The following is a 23,838-nucleotide window of genomic DNA, read 5'->3' on the forward strand; positions in this document are numbered from 1 at the left end:
GAAAGGCCGTGGGGGGGACGGGAGGGAGGGGAGGCGACGTTTAGCTGCGGCACCAAATGCGTATTTATATAAAAACGTTGCGAGGCGAGAATGCGGTAAGGACTAATTCCGACGCTGCTCGACGAGTGTCCCGTTGTGATCTCGTCGAAAACCTCCGCGCCGCCGCCAGAGGCACCGGCAACATAAAGCTTTACGGCAACAGTCACCAACGCCGCGCGCGTTCGGTGCGAACGCGGGCGAAACGCCGACGGCGTCGACAACAGTTCTGCGCGTTGCTGGTGCTGCTACATGTCCAAGTTTATACAGCTGATAAAACTACTATCCTTACTCCGTATAGCTCTCTACTAATTTGCTATCGCAATTGATCACGCTTCGCCTTTCGGGTGAAACTGCAACATTTTTCTCATCACTTTCACAAATTCGCTCTTCATGGTGCAATGAGTAGGATATATAATTTCGCACACTGGTGGGTCTGTGCAGCTATAGGAAAAGCTTCATTAACACAGAGACGGCATAACGTTTGTTCACCAGTGATGCAAGCCGATATATACCTATAGGGATATGACTAATCGGTTGTGTTTATAAGTTCACAACAGCAATCGTTCACGAAAGCTCAGCTGTCACGCAGCTTATACGTAGCAGACACCAATGCAAAATAAATTCAGCAGACACAGTTACAGGCACAGCTGCTTACAACAGCGCGAAGGGAGTTCGTGTTGTCAAAATAACGTACACGAAAGACAACCGTACGCCTGAATGTCAGGTGCGATACAGAGATGACTGTTCGCGTCGCCTGCGTAAAAAATTTACGTGCGAAGAGCGCACGACGTATGTATACCAACAGGTCATCCCGACAGCTTACCTCATACTCATTTCGATCGTCCTGGCCAAGAGCCTGAGATACCAGTTGCAACACTAAACCAAACCGATCACACATTTTTGGTAGCGTCCGTCTACTTGCACGCGTAGATTAAGTGGCAAAGTTGCGCAGCCGTGCATATACCACCCTGCGACGCCCAGCGGCCGCGTTCGAGTGACGCGAAACGCAGGAAACGCAAGTCCAAAGGCCAGGAACAGGTGTTTCCATGCAACAGGCAGCAGCTGCAGCAGTAGGACGCCCGATCGTCTGGCGCGCGCGGAGACACCGCCCACACGCGACTATCTACAAGCAAAATATAGTGTGACGTCACAAGCAGAGAAACTAAAAGCCAAACAGAGAAACCACGGTAACGGAGCGCCCACCACTCTGCCGACTCCGCCTTTTCGCCAGACGTCGCTAGCGGACGGGTTCAGGCCTATGATGTAATTACATCAAAAACACAGACCTCAGGGATAGCACGCTCCCATAGAGACCATCTATGAATGAGAATGCAAGAACATGACGACCGAAGAATTAAAACGTGCTCAGAGGCCCTGGTAAAGCATCGTATAGACTTGCAATGCTAGACAGCAGCGCTGTTGGCGACGCCCGAAGCAACGAATCACCACAACATAAATGAGCTCTGGACCAGGCCTCAGTGGGGCTAAGGCAGCAACGGCGAAAAAATGGCGGATGAATCCGAAGCTGGACTGGATAGCAAAGCTCTACATTCGCTACGCGTCGTCGACCTCAGATCTGCTCTAGAGAAACGAGGACTACCGAAAAGTGGGAGCAAGAAGGAACTCGTTGAGCGACTGAAGCTGGTAAGCCGTGCGGTCTCAGTCGATGAAGCTGGCTCTCGTGCGCGCAAAAACTTGTGAACGCGGAGGTTGGGCCAACGAAAGTAACATCGTTGCTACGAGTGACCAAGCGCGCGGCAGTGTCTCTGCTGCTGTCGTTACTGCGTCTCTGCTGGGATTCAGCTGTGTGCAACCTTGACCAGAATGCCACCGACTGAGAAGCACGTGCCGCAAGCCTCTGTAAACAAACACACAGCGCCTCTTCATAGCATTACTCGGTTTAGTTTTTGCGATATATGACTGCGCACTTACTTGAGGCTCGACTGTCAGGCGAATATGGAAAGTACATCGGGATGCTTTCAAGTCATAGGTTTGCAGGCATTTGCAAAAGGACTTAGACATTTGTAATGGATTATTTAGCCTTTCATTGCGTGGGTCAGCTGCCGTAACACCTGGCTGCCTTGTAGGGTGGACAGTGCACGACTATTTTTGGGCGTTAGTGGCAAAAAAAAAAAAAAAAAAAGAGAAAAACTGAATGTACGCATACATGACATATGTGAATTAAACGTACTTATTATTTCTTTTCACAGCAACTTAAGATAGAGAAACTGCACGAGGAGTCTGTGAAAGCTGAAGGTGAGTTGTATGTGCAGCAGCAACATAAGTCTACTTCACGACTTGAACCAACGCATTTTAAGACGTATTTCTCTTCCAGATCGTGTGCCCAACCTCGACGTAAGTGTTTTTTTTTTTTTTCCCCGTTGCAATTGCACGTTTTTAAAGAAACGAGAAATGTGTCATCCTCGTCTTTGGTAGAAATAGATAGCAGAGAGGAGCAGTGGCAGATATAACCCAGAAGACGCCTAAAAACTTTAAAGCTGCAATATATGTAGAGCAACCGTTAACTCAATGTACACGGCTTTCAGTGATAGTTGTCACTGCTGCCATGTCGGGGTACTGCTAGCACAGTGAAAAGCTACATTCTATCAGCTTATCACCTGCAGTGCTCCAGCAATAGTGCTTCAGTATATTGTCCATCACTTCATGTCCAATGAAATGTAGAAGTGAACATGAGTTATAGCAATAGCTTATGAGTAGCAAACTCTTGCAAAAGGGAGTACAGGACCTACTTTAGCTAAAGTGTGTCATAAAATTGCATGCCAGTGTTTAAGTGTGCCATAATTAGCTTATACCAGTACATGGGAAATTCGGTGAGTAGGCTTCCTTGCATGGTCACAGTGCCACCGAGACGGAAATAATGCTCATGCTTGAACCAGGTACTTGCTAGGTACAAGGCAGGAAGCAAAGACACATTGGCTGCTTTCTTCTTAACTCTAACACTGCAAGCTCCAACATTTTAGTGGTGGTGCAGCTAACAGGATTCCACATTTGTCTATTGCCTTCATGATATTTTAGTTCTTATATTGCATGTTTATTTTCTGCTGGCACATTTTGCAGCTCCAAGATGAGCCGACCGGACAGAACGACTTTGTCAGGCAGTACTTGGCAGCTCAACAACAAACATACGCAATGCAACTTAAAGAGCGCAGACTGGCTGAGATGCGTAAGTAGATAGTAATGCAATGTTTCATTGGTTGCACTTCAACAGCATGAGCAGTGAGCTTACTTTTGCTTTGTTGTTAGTAGTAAGACTAAGCTTGCACCTCATGAGAGTTTATTAACAGGTAAAACACATTGCTCTGCCTTTAGTATTGTACACCACAAAATATTACCTGCATCTACACGGTGTTTCAGCTAACTCCTGCCAAGCCTTAAAAAATCCATGTGTTTTCTCAGACAATGCAACCAACTTAGCACTGTTCACTGTCTTTTTGAGCAACTCAAGGTATTTTTTTACAAAGAGCTTAGACCATTAATTAACTATATTTTCAAGGTGCTACCCAAAAGTTCCGGGAATTAAGTCGTAAAAAAAAATGTGTTCACCATAACGCCTAATCAGCACTGCCTCATTCAGTGTAGTCCCTTGGAGCATGTATACACCGATCCCAGCGTTTCTGCCACGATTCCTTGCATTCATCAGTGTGTTGAGGCCCTCCTGCGATTCCGACTGGATCTCTTCAACAGTGTGAAAGCGACGTCCTTTCAGCCTTACCTTCAACTTGGGGAACAAGAAAAAGTCGCAAGGGGCAAGATCAGGTGAATAGGGTGGGTGGGGAAGTACTGTAATTTGTTTTGAAGTCAGGAACTGTCGAACGAGTGATGTGTGAGCGGGCGCGTTGTCGTGATGAAGAAGCCAGTTGTTTTTCTTCCACTTCTCCGGACGTTTACGACGAATGCTCTCTTAAGCGCCTCAAAACGTCGCAGTAAAGCTCGCTATTCACGGTTTGTCCAAGAAGTACGAATTCCTTGTGCACAATTCCATGTAGGTAAAAAAAAAAAATGAAAATGGACTTCACATTGCCACAAACTTGACGCGCCTTTTTCGGCCCCGCGAGGCCGAAAAAGGCGGGCTTCTATTGCGACAACTGCTGTTTTGTTTCAGGATCGTAGCCATAAACCCATGTCTCATCCCCGGTTATTACACTGGAGGAATGTGAGATTGTCTCTGACTTGTTGCTTCAGTTCCGTACAGACAGAAATGCTATATTCGTCACTCAGAAGTCTTGGCACGAATTTTGCAGAAATGCGCCTGATGTTCAACACACCCGACAAAATTCGCTGAACTGTGCCATACGATTGACCTACAATGTCGCAGACATCCTTTATAGTTAGCCTGCGATTTCCAAGGATAGACTTTCGAACTTCTATCATTTCCAGGATTGTGCTCGTTGACGGGCATCCAGAATGTTCATCATCGTCAACACACATTCGACCCTCTTTGAAGTGTTTATGCTATGAAGACATCCTACTTTGGCTCATGGCATCGACTCCAAAAGCGTCCTCTAGCATACAATGAGTTTCTGCCGCAGTTTTGCCAAGTTTAAAACAAAACTTGATGCAAATCCTTCGCCCCTTCAAGTCTGCCATATTGGTTGCTAAGAAATGCACCAAATCAGTGAAACATTGCATTGCAAAACGACACTTCTTAAAACAATACTTCTTCTTAGATGCAAGTCCTTCAGTACACTGATCCGCAAGGCATACTGCTAGCTATAGCTAGCAGCGGAAATATGTACCCACACTCAGTTTGCCCGCGCTTATAAAAGTCCTGGAACTTTTAGGTAGCACCTCGTAGTTAACCAACTTTTAAAGTATTGCTTTAAATGCAAGGTCTTTAATTAGAAAGTTGTAGAGCGTATTGAGAAACAGCCAAATGATTTCTTTCCGCGAAAATAGCTGCTTTGGTTGAAAATTTTCCAGGCTGCAAATAGAGTGGACGAGATTTGGAAAAAAAAGTATACTGTGTGACTAGGCACTTACACGCCGCGACATTAGTGCACTCAAACATGCTACCTACGTATGATTGATGCTGCATGCAGACCGAACACATGAAAAGTTCTTTTGCAATGATGATGGAGTGAAGACAATGGTCTTGGGTTTTACTGTCGAAGCAGTAAAGCAAATGAAGCTATGGGATATAAGATAAATAGCACATGCCAATTCTTGAAGCTCTGTCACTGTTTTTTCTGTTGATTGTGTAAAGGGTGAGAAGGTTTTGGCATAATCTGACGATGCATTGGAGACAATGGGTGTGACCTTTGCATCTAGTTTTTGCTCACGGCACCAATAATTTGGTGGTAGCATGTTTAAGGGGACTAATGTCACTTCGCACAAGCGCCCAGTCACATGGTACTTTTTCAAATCATGCGCACTTTCTTTGCAGCCCAGAAAAATCAAAACCACAGCAGCAATCTTCACGGAAATTATTTGCATATTTCTCTATGGGCTATGCAACGTCTCCACTGAAGATTTTGCATTTGAAAGTTTGAAAGTTTATTTAACATAAATAAGCTATACAATTACAAAGTACACACTTTTGGGACCCAACAAATTTGTTAAAGGGTTCCTATCGATTGTTATAAAGGAAATAACACTTCTATGGCAGCTGCTATTTTATACTCAGAAAAACATAAAACAAAAGCAGCTGAAATAGGTAAAGAAAAGAAAAAAAAAGAATATACAGTAGTACAGAAATATTTCACACATAAGTTATAAATTTTTCTAACAATTTTCTTACATCAGCAAAAAATATCAGCAGAGGAAAAGAAAAAGTGAGGATGTATGCAAGCATGCGCATTTAAAGCAATACTTTAACCCTTTCATAGACAGCGAGGCTTATCAGTCTCACTTTACCTGGCAACTTCACAGCGCAGTATCTACATTTCTGTGCAACTATTTATGTGGACCTCATCAGAACATTTTCATCGAAAAGAAAGAATGGTTACTGTGATTGATTACTTCATTTTGCATTTCCAAATGTTTCGTTATTTCTGTCATCTTTATACCCGCTATGGTGGCGTAGTGGCTATGTTTTGCGCTACTAAACCCAAGGACGCGGGATCGAATCCCGGCCGCAGCAGTCACATTTGAATGGCGGTGTAATGCAAAAAAATTTTCCGTGGTTGAACGCGGTTAAACCAAGTTTGTCGAGCAATAGCACGGTTTTGCTTGCTTTGGGAAAGGACACAGACACTGCTCAGCGCCGTCAGTAACTACTGCATCTACATTTGCACCACAAGACAACACACAGACGCTGCTCGGCGCGGCAGCAGCAGCGAGCGAATTGACCTTCATTCCGCGTCTCGCTTCAACCCGAACTAAGTGTCGAAAGCACAGCACGTACGAAGCTTGTATGTGCTGTACCGCGCACTTTGTCCACATCGCAGATCGCTTTCAAGATATGGGCGCCCACGTGGTGCATGCAGCAGCCGCCGGTAGCGGCAGGCTAAGTCCCAGTTTGACTTTGGCTGAACTTGAAGGTCACATTTATGAAACCACGCGTTTTCTGGGTTTGTGCCTGGAGTAGTAGAGCTATAGCTCTAAAATGCCCGTGTACCATGGTGCATTGGATGCACGTTAAAGAACCCCAGGTGGTTAAAAGTAATCCAGAGTCCCTTCACTACGGCATCCCTCATAATCAAATTGTGGTTTTGTCACAAAAGCACAGAATTTAATAATTTTAAGTTCTGTCATCTTTCTTCAGGTTGTATTAGAGCAAACACAGATAAAAGTGGCACATAAAGCACAAGAATTTTTTGTTTTTTTTAAGAACCAAGTTTGTGGTTCAGAGATATGAAGAAAATGCAAGCATTTATGTTGCCTTTAACAGTACATTCAGGAACCATGGCTATGTCGCAACACACACACACACAAAAAAAAAAAAACTTACCAAAAGTGAACCTACTAATTATATTGGCAAAATGGATAGCGAGCACATGGAAAAACATCCCTTTTAAGCTGATCTCATGACAACCTCGAAATGTGCATTTCACAATAATAAAACTGAGGACAGCACATTGTGCGAGGAGCAAATTGACAGTCGCCTGAGGTAGCTGTAGTAAATGACTACAGTGAGTGAGCTTGCATAATGAAAGTGAGCTTTTGATGCATCATGGCAGCCAACTAACACATTGCAACTAGCGTGTTATAGTTAAGATTGTATGATGCACTACTTTTGTTGCGATTGCGGTTGACTTATTCACATTTGAGGAAACATTTTGTGGCCCACCAATTTCTGGGTATTTGCTTAGATTAAGGTTAAGATTAAGGTTAAGGAAATGCTCTCATTAGAAAACTGACTGATATCTGAATGAAATTTGTTGCCGATTTGTTAACTAGGCTCCTGTAAACATGTTAGCAAAATATTATTGCACTCCATGCAGCAGGGAACTTACAATCTTACGTCAAAAGCAGTGAAAAATCACTTGCTCTCGCTTCTGTAATGTTGTCATGCAGTGTCATTGTAAGCAGCTGGACCTACAACAGCTATTGGCTGATTTTGTGATCGCGAGAACATTCTCAGTAATACAATTATTGCTAAGTTGAGTTAGGTAGATGAAAAAAATATATGTCTGCTATCTCAAAAAGACAGAAAAACTTTCATTTTTGCACTGCCGGTCTAAACGCGATAGTTCTGCTGTGCGTGGCCTCTGAGATGAGAAGCGTAGCTTAATACCGTAGCTGCCGTGAGCTGTCTCGCGTTCAACCTTTGGGCAGGCCCAGTGGGGCATTGCTCCGTTGTGCCCCCTTGCCATCTCCCCTGTGTAGCTTGCAGCGTGCTAGTGGAAATGAGACAGAAAGCCGCTGATCGCTCTGATAACTGTGGCCGGTATAATGTAAAACTATTTCAATCTGTTTTTATTCCAAATCGGCTATTAGCCCTCCATGATAGTTCAAAATGGCTCGGGCTCTGCCCATATGAGCTGGTCCTGAACCATTCTGACCTATCACGAAGGGCTAATGGCCGATTTGGAATAAAAACACATTGGGAATAGTTTTATGTCTAACTTCACTTGTGCTTGAAGGATTTAAAAAAGTTTTGCAGCCGCAAATTTGCGAGGTGGTGAAATTTAATAGTGATGTAAAGTGTTTCCGGGCCCCTTTAAGAGGATAAAAGTGAATTTCAATTTTGGACGCAAGTTATGGGCCATGTCGCATGTCACCAACGTATTATTCTGTCGATGCCCAGTGATTTTAGTTATGTATAAAATTCAGAAAAAGAAAGACAACTAAAACTCTTATCAGTGCTCACATGAGCTGTAGCAAACTATGCGTCAGCAACACACTTTATAATTTTCAGAAGAACCCTTTATTTTGCCATATTTGTATCAGTGAGGCTTTAACAAATATGAGAATAAACTCATCCTGGGCTCTTTCAGAATCTTGTGGTGTACAACTAAGTGTCAGCTCAAATTTGTGCCAAGTAGTGTTTACGTATATGTTATGCTGCAGGGAGCAGTTGCACAAAGGTCCACCATCTTGCGATCTTTTTTATGTGGAAAACTCACCCCTTGTACTTGTACAAGTCAGGCTAACGAGTGTCAAAAGAATCTTCAGTCCTTTATATCCATCGCTACTATTTATTATATTGAGGCTCAGGAAACAGTTATTGGTGGCGCACATTAAATTCACCTTCTTGAAACATAGTGTGTCAATTCTGAACTTCATAGCATTTGCCACAGAGATGAACCCCCTAACTGCCAATTTTGAATGCATCGGCATTCTTTGGGTACTTGACGCACTTCCTGGGGGCCATCTATGTATCTAACCGTTTTCCCGCCTACTTGGGTATTCGGGAATCGAATGTGTAGCACATCGGGCTGAGGTAGCAGGGTTCGAAACCAACCATCGGACCAACTTGGGTCACTGAGTATGTGGCAATGTGAACAACGAACCTCTTTCACCCCAACATGAGTCACTGTAGATGCGGGACTGGGTAGGCAATGCTGTTCAAAGAAACTCTTTGTGCCACTGGGAATGTGCTGCTCTATAATGACAAAAAATATCTGCCGAGTGGAAACAAGCCCCCGACGCATCAGCAGGCTGCGCTACAAATGCTTTTCACTCAACGCTGTAGCAAGCTGCGCCATTATTGCACTGGGTATGTGCCACTCTTGAATGAACCTCTCGCCAACTTGGGTCACTGAGTGTGCGCACAAGCGAGGCAACCATTCTCAGCGTTCGCAGGCACCGCCGCGCCGCGCTTCTCATCTCGGAGGCCACGCGTGGACTTCTCAGCAGCAGCACCACTAGATGGTGCGTGTCCAGAAAGAAGCGCGAGAGAGGATTTCAGTTGCTGTATGATGCATTTCTCATTGTTCACACGTGCCGGTGCAACATGCATTTCAGAGGCCACGCGCAGGCTTCGTGGCAGCAGCTCTAGATGACAGCGAATGTTCTTAGGGAAGTGCGAAACAGGAGGCCTGCTGCAGTACACGCCTCCCTCATACATAATTCGTTTCGATGGTGACAACATGTTGTGTCACTATATCATTCAGTGCTAACGTATCACCGTCGACAGTCATCGTGAGATGGGTTCTGCCGCAATTTTTGAAGCTGTTCAATGTCATTAAAAAACGCTTTGGCACTGAAAAAATATGTTCAAAGGGTCTTTTTAAAAGCATTTAGGTTGCATTTTTTCACTAAGCAGTCAACAAGAGCCTTTATAAAGTTGTATCTACAAACACTTAGTTTTAAAGTATGCCGTCAATATTGCAGGCTGCTCACACGGTCGTGAAACACACTGCAAGTATTTTTGTCAGTGACAATGGTTCCAGTGATGATTAGTTGTTAGACGATGAAACTGATGAAGATTTTGAGCTTGAAGAATCATCAAGCAGTAACAGTACAGATGACAAGTCAGACAGTGTGGCCAGCTCCTGTCCTGGAACTGTGTTCATCTTAACCAAAACAGTCTCCTGCGCAATCAAGCTGCCTTCCTGCTATTCCTGCATCTTTCTATTCATTTATGTAAAAATAAATGTTGCACTATCTTGAAACTTTCACACATAAATAATACACAATGTATTTTGCTAACTTCTGCATTAAGAGTAGTGAAAGCACTTTAGGCATTCCTAGTATCATTTTTTAGAAAAAAATCCACACTTCCACACGACTGTCAGTTAGACCGAAAAAAATTTTTTTTTGATTAACAACCAGGCTATCAGAGTTAGAAGTGCTTAAAGGATTATTACAGCAGCATCTACTGAATTGCAGTTGTAAACTAATTCTGAAAATTGCTATGTTATTTACAGTGAAATAAAAGTAGTTGCGGCAGTTAAGTGCAAAAGCATAGCACACAGCTATGCACTACCTTTGGAAAAAGCCGATTCATCTCCGACGCCACAGATTATCGTGGCACTATAATAAAATTTGTTGAAGTGAGCCCATTTGAATTCATCTGTTAAATTTGAGTGTTTTGATCACGGTTGGTGATTGACGAGTTCCGCATGCAACAAAAGAAACCTTGGTAAACACACAGTGCCCTGCTTATTTTAAGAGCTTCACTCCTTTATATTGGTTAGTTCTAAGGTGTAACTTCTAGCTTGCAAGGCTGCGAAAGGTTGTGTATTAAGGTGCTCATGTGATGCTAGTGGTTGTGACGTGTGACAATGCACTGCATGCACAGCACTCTCCGCTGGCCGGAATAGAAACCACACTGCGAGTGTAATCGTTTGCAGTTATTGCGATTACGACAAACAGGCTGACAAAAAGAGGGTGTTTTGGCAAGCATGTGAGCATTAAAGGATGCGCATGTGCAATGCGATGCCTTGACACCAGGTACTTGCTTTGTCAGAAGGCGCAAGAATGCAGTTTGGCAAGTGCTCACAGACCCTGTATTATTTTGTCCCCGCCTGTACATGGCATATAGTGCTTAAAGCACAACTGCGGGCTTGGCAACATTGAAAATACTCTGCACTGCCATAACCTATTGCAGATGAAGTTTACAATTCACTCTGCACTAAGATTTTTACTAAGTCTGGTAAGAATGCCACCATTAATTTTATCTCGAGGACGTGTGCCGATCGCACTACTGCCTCCAAAGCCCTCCCACGATGCTTCAGAAGTCATGCCCTGGTTGTGCTTACATGTCTGCTCACGCGCGTAGTGGTGCTATATCAGCCGCGTGTGGCACCATGTATTTCAGATTCACTTTTGTTTTGCCGAGGATTTTTGTAACGAGCGCAGAGTTTTCAAGAAAGAAAACGCAAGCAAGACAGATGACGATTATTGTTTGGGGACAAGATATGCCCCAAAGGATGTAAACTTTCTTTGTAAGTTACTGTAAACAAGTAACTGTGAAGCATTCTATCCAAGTCAACCCAGTTTTTATTTTGTATTTGGAAGTTCTTGCGGACCGATCCTGAGGATAGTGCAGTCTAAAAAATGCAGCCATAAAGAGAAAGAAACCACAGTTTGAATAGTCATCGTACACGACTTCTGCCTGAATTAAATTAGAAGCTTTGTGTCCCGAAAGAGTGTGTGTAGAACTGCATAATTAACCATGACGACATTGCACCTCTTGCTCTAGATTTGAGGTTGCACTTGTGTAATAGCGCGAGGGTCCACTCTGCTCAGGCACACATTGCACTCGCTCTGCCCTAGGTGACTGCAGATTTGTAGAAACACGCATACCCAGTGCCACTGGGTATGTGCCCATGCATACATATATATCAGGTGTTTCTATGAAGACAAAGTAATCTTTAAAAAATAGCCACTTTGAAATAAAAGGACAATTCCTTCGGAGACATGGGTGGCGACCATAGGGTGATACGTACATCATAGTTAGTAGCTAAATAACAAAAATTAATTTTTAAGCTTTGTGTCAGCGGACTCTACCGTACAAGCCATATCAACTTTTGAATCCGAAAAAGCACGGTTACTCGCGCAACTCTGGCACAACGAAATTCGGCTGCCGGAGTGCGCAAAACCGAAACTGGGAGGCTGCAGTGAGCGCAAAGCCACACCCCTCGAGATACGTTCTGCTTACGTCACCCAGCAGCAGTCAGCCAGTGTGCTGTGACAGCGAGCATGGAGCAGCAGCCCGCTGCTGGGCGATGTAAGCAGAATGTTGCCTCGAGGGGCGCGTTGTGCTCGATACAGCCTCCCAGTTCCGGTTTCGTTCCTTCTGATAGCCAAATTTCATCATGCCACAGTTCCGCGGGTAATCGCATTTTTTCGGATCCAAAAGGTAATATGGATTGTACGGAGAGCTCGCTTCAATTTCCAAATGAATTAGCGACTTAATTTCCACATATCACCCACCCATCACCCTATGGTTGCCAGCCCTGACGGCATGTTTCAGAAGGAACCATTCTTTTATTTCAAAACAGCTAATTTTAAAAATTACTTTAAAAAGACGTCTTCGTTGAAACACCTGGTATACATAGGCGGACCCATAGGATACACATGTTGAAAGAGCAGTGATTGTTTGCTGCAGAACATTTATGCAATTCATAACTCTTCTCTACCAAACCAAGCATGCTTCGTATTACGTAGATGTCAACTGGACTTAAATTTTTTTAAGAGTTATGAATTATATACTGGTACCTGTCCTAGCAATCTCAATTTGTGTTCTATAGAGCAGTGAGCATCTGTTGTGCAATGCAGTTATTCACAGGTGGCTCAGTGCCAGAGAAGAATACAGACTAAAATGGAGTACACAGATGCGAGTACGCAATATTTCAGTATTCTTTGCTGGCTTATTTATTTTGTTCTATCCAATGAGACCAAAAAGAAGCTATTACTGTTTGAAACTATTATTCTACAAACTATGCTATAGAAACATTCTTGATATGCAACCATGGTATATTATTATTCAGATCAACTGATACTGCACTATTTTTTATTTAAATGCAACAAGAGGTACCCGCAAAGCTGCTGTTTGCTGATGAATTCTGGGGTTTTACATGCCAAAACCACGATTTGATTATGAGGTGCGCTGTAGTGGGGGACTCTGGATTAATTTTGATTACCAGGGGATATTTAACATGCCTCTAATGCACGGGACACAAGTGTTTTTGCATTTCACCCCATCGAAATGCGGCTGCCGTGGCTGGGATTTGATCCCGCGACTTTGTGCTTAGCAGCTAAGCCACCGCGGCGGGTCCTACTGTTGCTTCTCACCTTTTCTTGGTTAGGTCTGGTAAGAGCAAATAAAATTCCACTACATTGTTAGTTCTTGAGGTATTCTGATGTGGTGCAGTGTGGATGCAGTGCAGAACTTCAATCACATTGTTGCTTTGGAGCTTGCTGCAGCTAAACCATGTTTATTGTGGACACATCTTCTAAAGTTTGCACAAAACAAAACAGCTGGGCTGAAGCTATTCTTGACCACAAAAGACAGTTAAACATAAAAGGGTGATTCCACGAGACATCAGCGCGGGTCCGAAAATTCATATTTTAGATTCCAATCAATATTTTATATCACTCGGTAGCACGAAAGTGAACTTTCCTTCTTTGCCAAATCAATACTTTATGAGGAAACAAATATCGAAATTCTACAGGGTGCGCCATTTTCATACTGGGCATTCTCGGAAGTTTACAACAATGTGAAATACAAAATATTACGGCTACAAAGGATCCATGTTTTTGTGTAAAACATATAAGTAAATAATAGTCCGCAAGCTTTGTTTGAGGTTTCTGTGCAAAACGGAAGTGTTCTAGAAAAACTTCCTAATTTGCAACACTTTTCGAAATTTGCTATATTTACGAATTTTTATCTACTAAACCAATGCATGTAGCCTTTTGAAATTTGGTGGGCTATGAGACCTTAACCTGTTTAACGATTGTGCTGAATATTGTTGCTGTAGTACAAATTACCATTTTTACAATTTGCCTCAAATGTGAAGTTTTAACGAAAATGAACACTATTTAAAAAACAAAATAAAAAAACATCGTTAATTTTTCTTGAAATTTCGTGCACAGCTGTTCACAGACACTGGAAAAAGAACATTAAAAAAACATGTTGCATTACTTTTTTAATGCCAATATTTGTGGTAGAAATGAGAGCTTCGCCGGGATGCGGCAAGGTGCTAAGAAATAAAGACATCGGGGTAAAATGAACGTGCATTAGCCTCTGATTTGCCTAAACTTGACCAAGGGCAGTTTTGGTAAACTAGAATTATGATTTCAAGTACGCAGTTCTCGAATGCCTAACTTTTTGACGTAAATTCGTGGGCTGATGCCTCTACTGGGCCATCATTCGCGCCTATAGTTTGTTTGCGCTTTCAGATGAGGCTCTTGTAAAAATCGTCTGTTTTGAACGACTTGGTAGAGTGTAGTAGAATGGGGAATGGGTTCACAGGAGGCGGTGGCAGACAGGACAAGTAAAGCAAAATACGTTGAAAGTTTCTGGCGGTGCGGCCGCCGCCTTAAGAGGAAGCTTTAGCTCGGGTGCTCCTATCTAAATAAATGTAAAACGAGAATTTGTTTTTTTCGGCGACTACTGCAGAAAAAGAAAAAGTGAAACTTTAGTGAATGTTGGTTGCGAATTTTTTATTTAAGTTGTCAACTGTTTAATAAAATTGACAAAATCGCAAAGCTTCAGAAAACGAAACTATCAAATTTACAACTCTAACTCAGCAGTGAAACATGATATTGATACGAAGTAAGCTGCCCACTCACAATATCACAATTCCGTAAGCTGCACCGAATAGTACATCTAAAGCGGACAAAGTTGAGATATTATACAGTTAAACCTGCTTATAACGAACCTCCATATAACGAATTCCTGGACATAACGAAGTTTTTCTATTCCCCGCCGTTACTCCATAGAAGCACATGTATTTGAGACCTCTACGTATCGAGGTGGCAGCGGGAGACCCCCTCGATATAACGAATTTGCCCCTCCGACAACCTAGAGATTTCGCCCCAAATTTTGTCATTTTTGCGCGAGCAGCAACCAGAAGCACCTTCGCCGCGACGGACTGCGAAGCGAGCGCACGTGTGCGAGTCGGTGCATCCCTCGACCCGGCGATCTTGCCGCCGCGGGCGTGACCTTTCCCCCTCCCTTCATTCAAACCTGATCCTGCCGATTGCTGCAGCGGTCCTAGCCCGCCAACCGGCACTCTCCTTTTCCAGTTGATGTTGCCGACGCGCTGGTACACGCTGTGACACATCACACTCGATGAGCGCGGACACGCGCTGTCAAACGCTGGCGGCGTGTGGAAGCGCCGCTGGAGAAGCGAGCCAAGTGACCTTCGTGACGCACAAAGCGACGAGCCGCCGACGCACCTACACTGCTAGACTGCCCCAACGCAGATCGCTTTCAAGATACGGCCCGCGCGCCGCCGCGCAGTACGGAATTGATGCCAGATAGAGTGTACTAGACAATGTACACTCTAATGCCAGAGTACAGTCAATGCCTCCTAAAAAAAAAAAAAGAAAAAAAAAAACTATGCCTGGGACGTCGCTTGCTTTGCCATTGGAGGTACGCTGCCGCGCGTTGGGAGCGGCCGCCGCTTGTTGGCGCTAGCGACTGTACTGCCGGAGTGACGCTGTCGGCAACGCCGTGTCAGCGCAGCTGACTACGCGGCATGCTACGCGTTGTGCAAGCGGTTGCTTGCGCGCTCGTGGCGTGCATTGGAGGTACGGCGTAGAGCGCGCGCCTGCTGCGTGACAAAATTTTTCTTCGAAGGAAGACCAGCTCTGGGCCGTCCGATCGAAGATGCCGGCCGAGTTCAAGTCCTAGCATTTTATTGCGATAGCAATTATATGGACACTTCAACCGGATTTCTGCCGTCGGCGTCGCCGTATGCGCGAGCGAAAGCGCGCGGGGGACGCGCGTTATCACGGAGGGCGAACTCCCCCGCGCGCTATCACGGAGAGCGAACGCACGGCGGAAAGCAAACGCGACCGTCGCGCGAAAGGCCGTGGGGGTATGGGAGGGAGGCGGCGCTGTGCTCCGGCATCAAAGGCGTATCTTGGCACTCAATCTCCCACGCGAAAGCAAGAAAGCGGGAAGGCAGCGCGGGAAGGAGGGGGGGGGGGCAGCTTCTCCTCTGCACTTTGCCCTGCGTTGGCGTTCGCCCGCACCCTCTCATATCTCCACACGGCTCTGACCTTTGTATGCGCTGTGCATTCGCCGCTCAGTTTCCATTGAAGCGATAGACCGCGCGAGCCTTCGCCCCGGCGGCTGCGCTTGCTGCCAGCGTTTTGACAGTCGTTGTCTGCGGTCATTCAGTGTGATCTATTCATGTTTGCTTGTGCGCGCTGACACCACGATTGTTAATTCAGTTAGTAAGCGAATGTGTCCAAGTTTATACAGCCGATAAAACCACTATCCCTACTCCGGATAGCTCTCTACTAATTGCTATCCCAATCGATGCTTCGCCTTTCGGGCGAAACTGCGACATGTTTTATAAGTGTTCGGCTGTCGAAATCTTTCGACAATGCCGTGTAACGAGTTTTGAGCATTACAGTCACTTGGCGGATTTTCGAAGAAGAGTTAAAATTTTGTCAGGATTAGTTCGTGGTAAGAAAAATGCATGGCGAAGAGAGCTACGCTCAAAATTTAACTCGTCTTTAACTTGTGTACACCGTCGCGTCGCTAGCCCGTTGGAGATGCGTTTGAAGAACGCTGGCATTCTTTCTGCCGACGATCAACCACGCACGCTGTGTTCGCCGCTGCCGAAGTTTCGCCAGAAGCTTCCTTATGGGCACAAGGTCGTCCAAATAAAGGCTACTGTTTTCCCAAGTCACCTCCTCTCTTTGCCTACTGACAAAGACCGCCACTCCAATGCGACAATATGTAGCATGAATGTCGTCTGGTGAAGCAAAGGTCACGGCAGGCAAGGGCGGGCGTGCGTCGTCTGCTCGAGTTACCATGGCAGTGTGTTGCAAGCGTTCGCCGCGAGAGGCTCTAGTGGTTGTACCAAGTGGAGAGTAGGAAAACGGAAAGGGTAGGGCAGTGCTTCTCCGGCTCACGTCCCGGGCATAGTTTTTTTAGGATGCATTGGTACAGTACAACGCCACCCCGCTATCCCTCCCCCCTCGCTCCCTCGCCGGTACTTCGAGCGCAACGGAAGAAGGCGCCCTTCCTCCCTGCTTTTCACTCGCACGTACAGCATACGGCGCGCTTCGACTGCGTTATCGCCCTTGCACTTTATACGGAATATCTATGAGCCAAAACCAATTTTAGGGCCACAACGCGTCATAGACACGATCTTTATATAGCAAATACGGATCTCAAGGGCCATACTTTTGCTGGTGGAAACCGAAAATAGTCATATAGTTGTCGCCCTCGGCACTTTGGGCGGCCAATGCCATCGTCAAGCCACCAAGCCAAGCGACATGAAAAGTCAAAATGGCCGCTCGGGCCGGCGCGGGGTGGCAGTTCGCAACGTATGATGCAGGAACGGTCCCACAGTTGCGACGCAACAGCGGAGTTCCCAATGCATTGGGTTCTATGGGAGCTGTGCCGGGACCGGCCGAAAACGACGTAACAGCCGGGAAAACGCAGCCCCTGGGAACGTAACAGCGGGGTTCTACTGTAACACTGTACGACGCCATCGTGACGCTCGCTCTTCGTTCCCGATGCCTCGCGCTTGTGCGAAACGACACGCGTCCACGCATTCGGTACCTGGTGTGACATTCCAAGGATGAGTGCTTCGACGAAAACGGGTGCGCGTTACAATTGAGGGCGCGTTAGAATCGAGTAAATACGGTAAACGTTTCTTTTTCGAATTTTCGTGCCGAACCTGCATACAAAAAATCCTCTTTATAACGAAGTTTTCGGGAATTTGTCAATTTCGTTATATCCAGGTTTAACTGTATATGGCTCTCAAATAGACTACTAATTTGTGTGTAGAACTTGTACGAAATCCTTGTAAACAATGTAACAAATTCACGTAAGAAATAAATTGACATATCAAATTTGTCCACTTTGGTTGCTGCAATAGATGCAGTTTAGAGGTCTGCGATATCTTTTATTTAGGTGCAGAGCTATGAATTTGTAAACTTCGTGCTTCTATTTCTTTTTTTCAAACTCACCAATTAGAGCGTGGACGCGTGTCGTTTCGCACAAGCGCGAGGCATCGGAAACGAAGAGTGAGCGTCACGATGGCGTCGTATAAGTGTTACAGTAGAACCCCGCTGTTACGTTCCCGGGGGCTCTGTTTTCCCAGCTGTTACGTCGTTTTCGGCCGGTCCCGGCACAGCTCCCATACAGCCCAATGCATTGGTAGCCCCTCTGTTGCGTCGCAACTGTGGGACCGTTCCCGCATCATACATTGCGAACTACCACCCCGCGCCGGCCCGAGCGCCATTTTGACTTTTCATGTCGCTTGGCTTGGTGGCTTGACGATGGCATTGGCCGCCCAAAGTGCCGGGGGCGACAACTATGACGTATTTTCGGTTTCCGCCAGCAAAAGTATGGCCCTTGAGATCCGTATTTGCTATATAAAGATGGTGTCCATGACGCGTTGTGGCCCTAAAATTGGTTTTGGCTCATAGATATTCTGTATATAAAGCCCCAACCAGACGTACGCGTTGGAAAGCGTCCGCACGCGCCGCATCGCGCCTGGACGCGTACGGCATCAGGCGCGGAGACTGCGTCGCGTGTGGACGCGTTGCGGCGTGGACACCTACCACTGCTAGAATTTTTACGTCCGCGCCGGAAGCTGCCACCGCGTCGCCTGCGCGACGCTCCTCACGTGACCACAGAACGCCTATGACGTCCCCACGGCGTACCAGCATGACTTCCGGGACGACTCTTCGCGCGGCGTGCAGGCAAGCCCGGGCAAGCTGCGTGCTTTGTGTTCGTCGTTCCGCGCGTTTGGTAGGTGAACATGGCAGCCGCGACGAAACGCGCAGGGACGCCCGGCAACTCGTGCATCGTTTGGGTGCGCGCCCTCTTCCTCTATCTGACGCGACGTGACGTCGAGTGAGCGCGGCGCGTGCGGACGCTTTCCAAGGCGTACGTCTGGTTGGGGCTTAAGGGTACGGCCACGCTAGCGGACAAAACGCGCGCGTCATGCAGCGAGCGGCAAGTTGCCGCGCGTCAGCGCGTTGCCGCGAGGCCACCGTGGCACGCGCGTCTCGCCGCGCGATAAGATGGCTCCGTGACGTCACCCTCGTCGCTCTTGATTGGTTCTTCATTTCGCGGAACGCCGCAAGACCCCCCGATTCCTGCCGCTTTTGCCGCGCGCGGCATGACGCGTTGCCGCGCGTTTCTGACGCGCGTTTTTGCTGCGTGTTTTTGCCGCTAGCGTGGCCGTACCCTAAAGTCCAAGGGTGATAACGCAGTCGCTGCGCGCCGTATGCTGTATGTGCGAGTGAAACCGTGCGAGGGGAGCCGACGACCGCGTCTAAATCTCGCGCGCGCAAGAAATGCAGGGAGGAAGACACCCGCGAGGGAGCGAGGGGGTAGGGATAGCTAAAGCCCCTATATTTATAAAAGTAGCGCCATTCTTAGATCTTGCCGCCACCGCGCTCACCCCGGCGCTTCCTCCTCGCCCTCTCTTTGCCGCCTCCTGTCGCCCCAGCATCCTCCGCTCCCCCATTGGCCAATCCGTGTCACGTGGAAGTTCGCGTCGCGCTTTTGTATATTTTTTTTTTCTTTCCAGCGCGCTCCGACTGCCATTCTCGGGCCTGTGCGACGAAAATGCTGTACGCACAAACGGATCAAACGTGTTAGGGACAAGAACTTCGTTGTGATGGCATGCTGCTGCGCCTTAAGTTGCCGCAACCGACAAGGCGAGGGCAAAAGGCTTTTTTTTGTTTACCATCCGGCGTGCGCAAACGCTTGCTGCACACTTGATATTTGCGCCGTCTCGCATCGTCGCGTTGCTACTTCCAAAACGGCATTATTAAGACCAGTTACTGACTGACGAAGCAAAATCGCGCCTCAAAAACGTCTCCGCAGGGCGCGATCGAAGTTTTCCTCGGATTTCCTCTGGTAGCGCGTTAGCTGTCGTCTGCCACGGCAGGCCCGACGCAGGCGGCGCCACTGTCGATATCGCGCCTCGATCGCGCTGGTCGCGCCGAGCGCGATAGTGGAACGGAGGAGGAGGGAAGTGGATGGCGCTACTTTTATAAATATAGGGGCTTTAGTCGCCCCAGCATCCTCCGCTCCCCCATTGGCCAATCCGTGTCACGTGGAAGTTCGCGTCGCGCTTTTGTATATTTTTTTCTTTCCAGCGCGCTCCGACTGCCATTCTCGGGCCTGTGCGACGAAAGTGCTGTACGCACAAACGGATCAAACGTGTTATGGACAAGAACTACGTTGTGATGGCATGCTGCTGCGCCTTAAGTTGCCGCAACCGACAAGGCGAGGGCAAAAGGCTTTTTTTGTTTACCATCCGGCGTGCGCAAACGCTCGTTGCACACTTGATATTTGCGCCGTCTCGCATCGTAGCGTTGCTACTTCCAAAACGGCATTATTAAGACCAGTTAGTGACTGACGAAGCAAAATCGCGCCTCAAAAACGTCTCCGCAGGGCGCGATCGAAGTTTTCCTCGGATTTCCTCTGGTAGCGCGTTAGCTGTCGTCTGCCACGGCAGGCCCGACGCAGGCGGCGCCACTGTCGATATCGCGCCTCGATCGCGCTGGTCGTAAAGCCCCTATATTTATAAAAGTAGCGCCATCCACTTCCCTCCTCCTCCGTTCCACTATCGCGCTCGGCGCGACCAGCGCGATCGAGGCGCGATATCGACAGTGGCGCCGCCTGCGTCGGGCCTGCCGTGGCAGACGACAGCTAACGCGCTACCAGAGGAAATCCGAGGAAAACTTCGATCGCGCCCTGCGGAGACGTTTTTGAGGCGCGATTTTGCTTCGTCAGTCAGTAACTGGTCTTAATAATGCCGTTTTGGAAGTAGCAACGCGACGATGCGAGACGGCGCAAATATCAAGTGTGCAGCAAGCGTTTGCGCACGCCGGATGGTAAACAAAAAAAGCCTTTTGCCCTCGCCTTGTCGGTTGCGGCAACTTGTGGTTGCGGCAACTCGCCTTGTCGGTTGCAGCAGCATGCCATCACAACGAAGTTCTTGTCCCAAACACGTTTGATCCGTTTGTGCGTACAGCACTTTCGTCGCACAGGCCCGAGAATGGCAGTCGGAGCGCGCTGGAAAGAAAAAAATATACAAAAGCGCGACGCGAACTTCCACGTGACACGGATTGGCCAATGCGGGAGCGGAGGAGGCTGGGGCGACAGGAGGCGGCTAAGAGAGGGCGAGGAGGAAGCGCCGGGGTGAGCGCGGTGGCGGCAAGATCTAAGAATGGCGCTACTTTTATAAATATAGGGGCTTTAGCTGGTCGCGCCGAGCGCGATAGTGGAACGGAGGAGGAGGGAAGTGGATGGCGCTACTTTTATAAATATAGGGGCTTTAGGGATAGCGGGGCGGCGTTGTACTGTACCTGCATCAACTGCGTACTGCGCGGCGGCGCGTGAGCGGGCCCTATCTTGAAAGCGATCTGCGTTGGGGCAGAATCTAGCAGTGTAGGTGCGTCGGTGGCTCGTAGCTTTGTGCGTGCTGTGCGTTCTCGGCGCTCTGTTTGCGTTGAAGCGATAGGCAACAGCACGAAGGTCACTTCGCTCGCTTCTCCAGCGGCGCTTCCACACGCCGCCAGCGTTTGACAGCGCGTATCCGCACTCATCGTGTGTTATGTGTCACAGCGTGTACCAGCGCGTCGGCAACATCAGCTGTAAAAGGAGAGATTGCCGGCTTGGCGGGCTAGGCCAGCTGCAGCAAGCGGCAGGATCAGATTTAATTGAAGCGAGGGGGAAAGGTCACGCCCGCGGCGAGATCGCCGGGTCGAGGAATGCGGGGCTGCCTCGCACACACACGCACGCACACGTGCGCTCGCTTCGCATTCCATCGCGGCTGAGAAGGTGCTTCCGGTTGCTGCTCACGCAAAAATGACAAAATTTGGGGCGAAATCTCTAGGTTGTCGGAGGGGAAAATTCGTTATATCGAGGGGGTCTCCCGCTGCCACTTCGTTACGTAGAGGTCTCAAATGCATGTGCTTCTATGGAGTAACGGCGGGGAATAGAAAAACTTCGTTATATCCAGGAATTCGTTATATGGAGGTTTGTTATCAGCAGGTTTAACTTATGTTGTTTTGAGGGATAGGGAGAAAGATACCGTAAAAGGTGGTAGAGAAAAGGGCGCTTGGAAGAAGCGCAATACTGGAAGCGCCGGCAAACAAGACGATCCTAGCACAGGATTCGTGATTCGTAGCCACTCGGTGGCGATTGGGTGGTAAATGCTTGGGGCGGGGCACCGAAGGGTAGAAAACGTGGCCCCGTTGCTTCGTCCAAGCGTTCTGGACAAACTTCAGTGCTATGCACCGTCGACTATGTCGATATAGGGTCGCCCTATGTGTACCAGTTCCGTCTTGTATGTGTATTTGTAAATTCTTGTAAATAGTTGTGAATAGAAGTGTTTTTTTTTTTCTCAATCGTCATCGGTGTCTATTTCAACTCAGCGAACGTGTCGCCGTTATTCGTAGCGGCAGTACTCCTCACTTGCGTAAACCGGCTCCGGCGGTGCGTCTCGGACGCCCAAGTAGAGGAGTGGAACCAAGAACCTTTGAACTTTACTGTTATATAATGACGTTTCCGAGAGAGCCATGGCGAGTACGACATTTTTAGAGAGATTTACCTGGCTGTAAATTCTATTACTTGTGTATGTGCACAGGGAGTTCACCGTTAAATCTGCAGCAAACAAGGAAATACAAACCTATATTAACAGAACAAACAAATTATCTGCGCTGCAACTACGCACAATTGTTGTTAAATAAAATGAGCCATGTAAAGATTGCTCTGTTGACCTATCTTTACTCACATTCAAGAGAATGAGTATTGCACAAACAGTATTTTATGCATAAGTAGTAACCATAAGGGTAAAATTACTCTTGTATTGCAATCATGGTCAAGTTTAGGCAAGTCAGAGGCTAATGCACATTCATTTTACCCCGATGACTTTATTTCTTAGTAGCTTGCCGCATCCCGGCGAAGCTCTCATTTCTACCACATATATTGTCATTAAAAAAAATAATGCAACATGTTCTTTAATGTTTTTTTTTCCAGTGTCTGTGAACAGCTGTTTACGAAATATAGAGAAAAATTAATGATAGGTTTTTTTATTTAGATTTTTAAATAGTGTTCATTTTCGTTAAAACTTCACATTTGAAGCAAATTGTAAAGTTTATAATTTGTACTACAGCAACAATATTCAGCAGAATCGTCAAACAGGTTAAGGTCTCATAGCCCACCAAATTTCAAAAGGCTACATGCATTGGTTTAGTAGATAAAAATTCGTAAATATAGCAAATTTTGAAAAGTGTTGCAAATTAAGAAGTTTTTCTAGATAACTTCCGTTTTGCACAGAAGCCTCCAAACAATGCTTGCTGACTCTTCTTTACTTATACGTTTTACACGAAAAAAATGCATCCTTTGTAGCCGTAATATTTTGTATTTCACATTGTTGTGAACTTCCGAGAATGCCTGGGGTGCATGAAAATGTGAGTGCCGTATCGCACATCAAAAGAAACCTATAGATTGCGCAGACGTCGTTTACCGGATTCCCCTGTCTTGTGGGAAATATTATATCGGACAGATGGGCTGCTGCATAAATGAAAGGCTGAAGGAACACAAGTACAATGTAGACCGCGCAAAACAGGGACGGCTTTCTGCCCACTGCTGCGCATGTGGATGCAGGCCAAGATTTTAAAAAATGTAGTATCGTCGCAAAACACAGAGACCGTGTTACGCGGGAGAAATTCTACGTTTGAGGAATGGTTGCATCAGTACCCCCTCTGTTGCTCTGACAAGGATAT

General features: G+C 46.8%; 2 protein-coding genes across 6 annotated transcripts in view; one reads left to right on the forward strand and one right to left on the reverse strand.

The window, feature by feature from the left end:
• LOC119436117 (VPS9 domain-containing protein 1-like) overlaps positions 1–23,838 on the reverse strand; it is an 80,767-nt gene that overhangs the window by 38,014 nt on the left and 18,915 nt on the right. Inside the window, exon 1 of one of the 2 annotated variants that reach the window (XM_049660917.1) lies at positions 863–1,120. The exons of the other annotated variant lie outside the window; for it this stretch is intronic. Coding sequence (XP_049516874.1) covers positions 863–937 — 75 coding nt within the window. The 5' untranslated portion in view covers positions 938–1,120. Of the gene's footprint in view, positions 1–862; positions 1,121–23,838 lie in introns of those variants that run through there. 2 annotated transcript variants of the gene reach the window in all.
• LOC119436115 (apoptotic chromatin condensation inducer in the nucleus-like) overlaps positions 1,325–23,838 on the forward strand; it is a 106,532-nt gene continuing 84,018 nt past the window's right edge. For 2 of the 4 annotated variants that reach the window (XM_037702867.2, XM_037702866.2), the window contains exons 1-4: positions 1,325–1,683; positions 2,250–2,295; positions 2,375–2,394; positions 3,118–3,223. In XM_037702867.2, the coding sequence (XP_037558795.1) occupies positions 1,546–1,683; positions 2,250–2,295; positions 2,375–2,394; positions 3,118–3,223 (310 nt within the window). In that variant the 5' untranslated portion in view covers positions 1,325–1,545. The remainder of the gene's footprint in view (positions 1,684–2,249; positions 2,296–2,374; positions 2,395–3,117; positions 3,224–23,838) is intronic. The other 2 variants (XR_005188983.2, XM_037702865.2) reach the window with 1 other exon arrangement.

Source organism: Dermacentor silvarum, chromosome 1, assembly GCF_013339745.2.
Source record: "Dermacentor silvarum isolate Dsil-2018 chromosome 1, BIME_Dsil_1.4, whole genome shotgun sequence".
Classification (NCBI taxonomy): Eukaryota; Metazoa; Arthropoda; class Arachnida; order Ixodida; family Ixodidae; genus Dermacentor; species Dermacentor silvarum.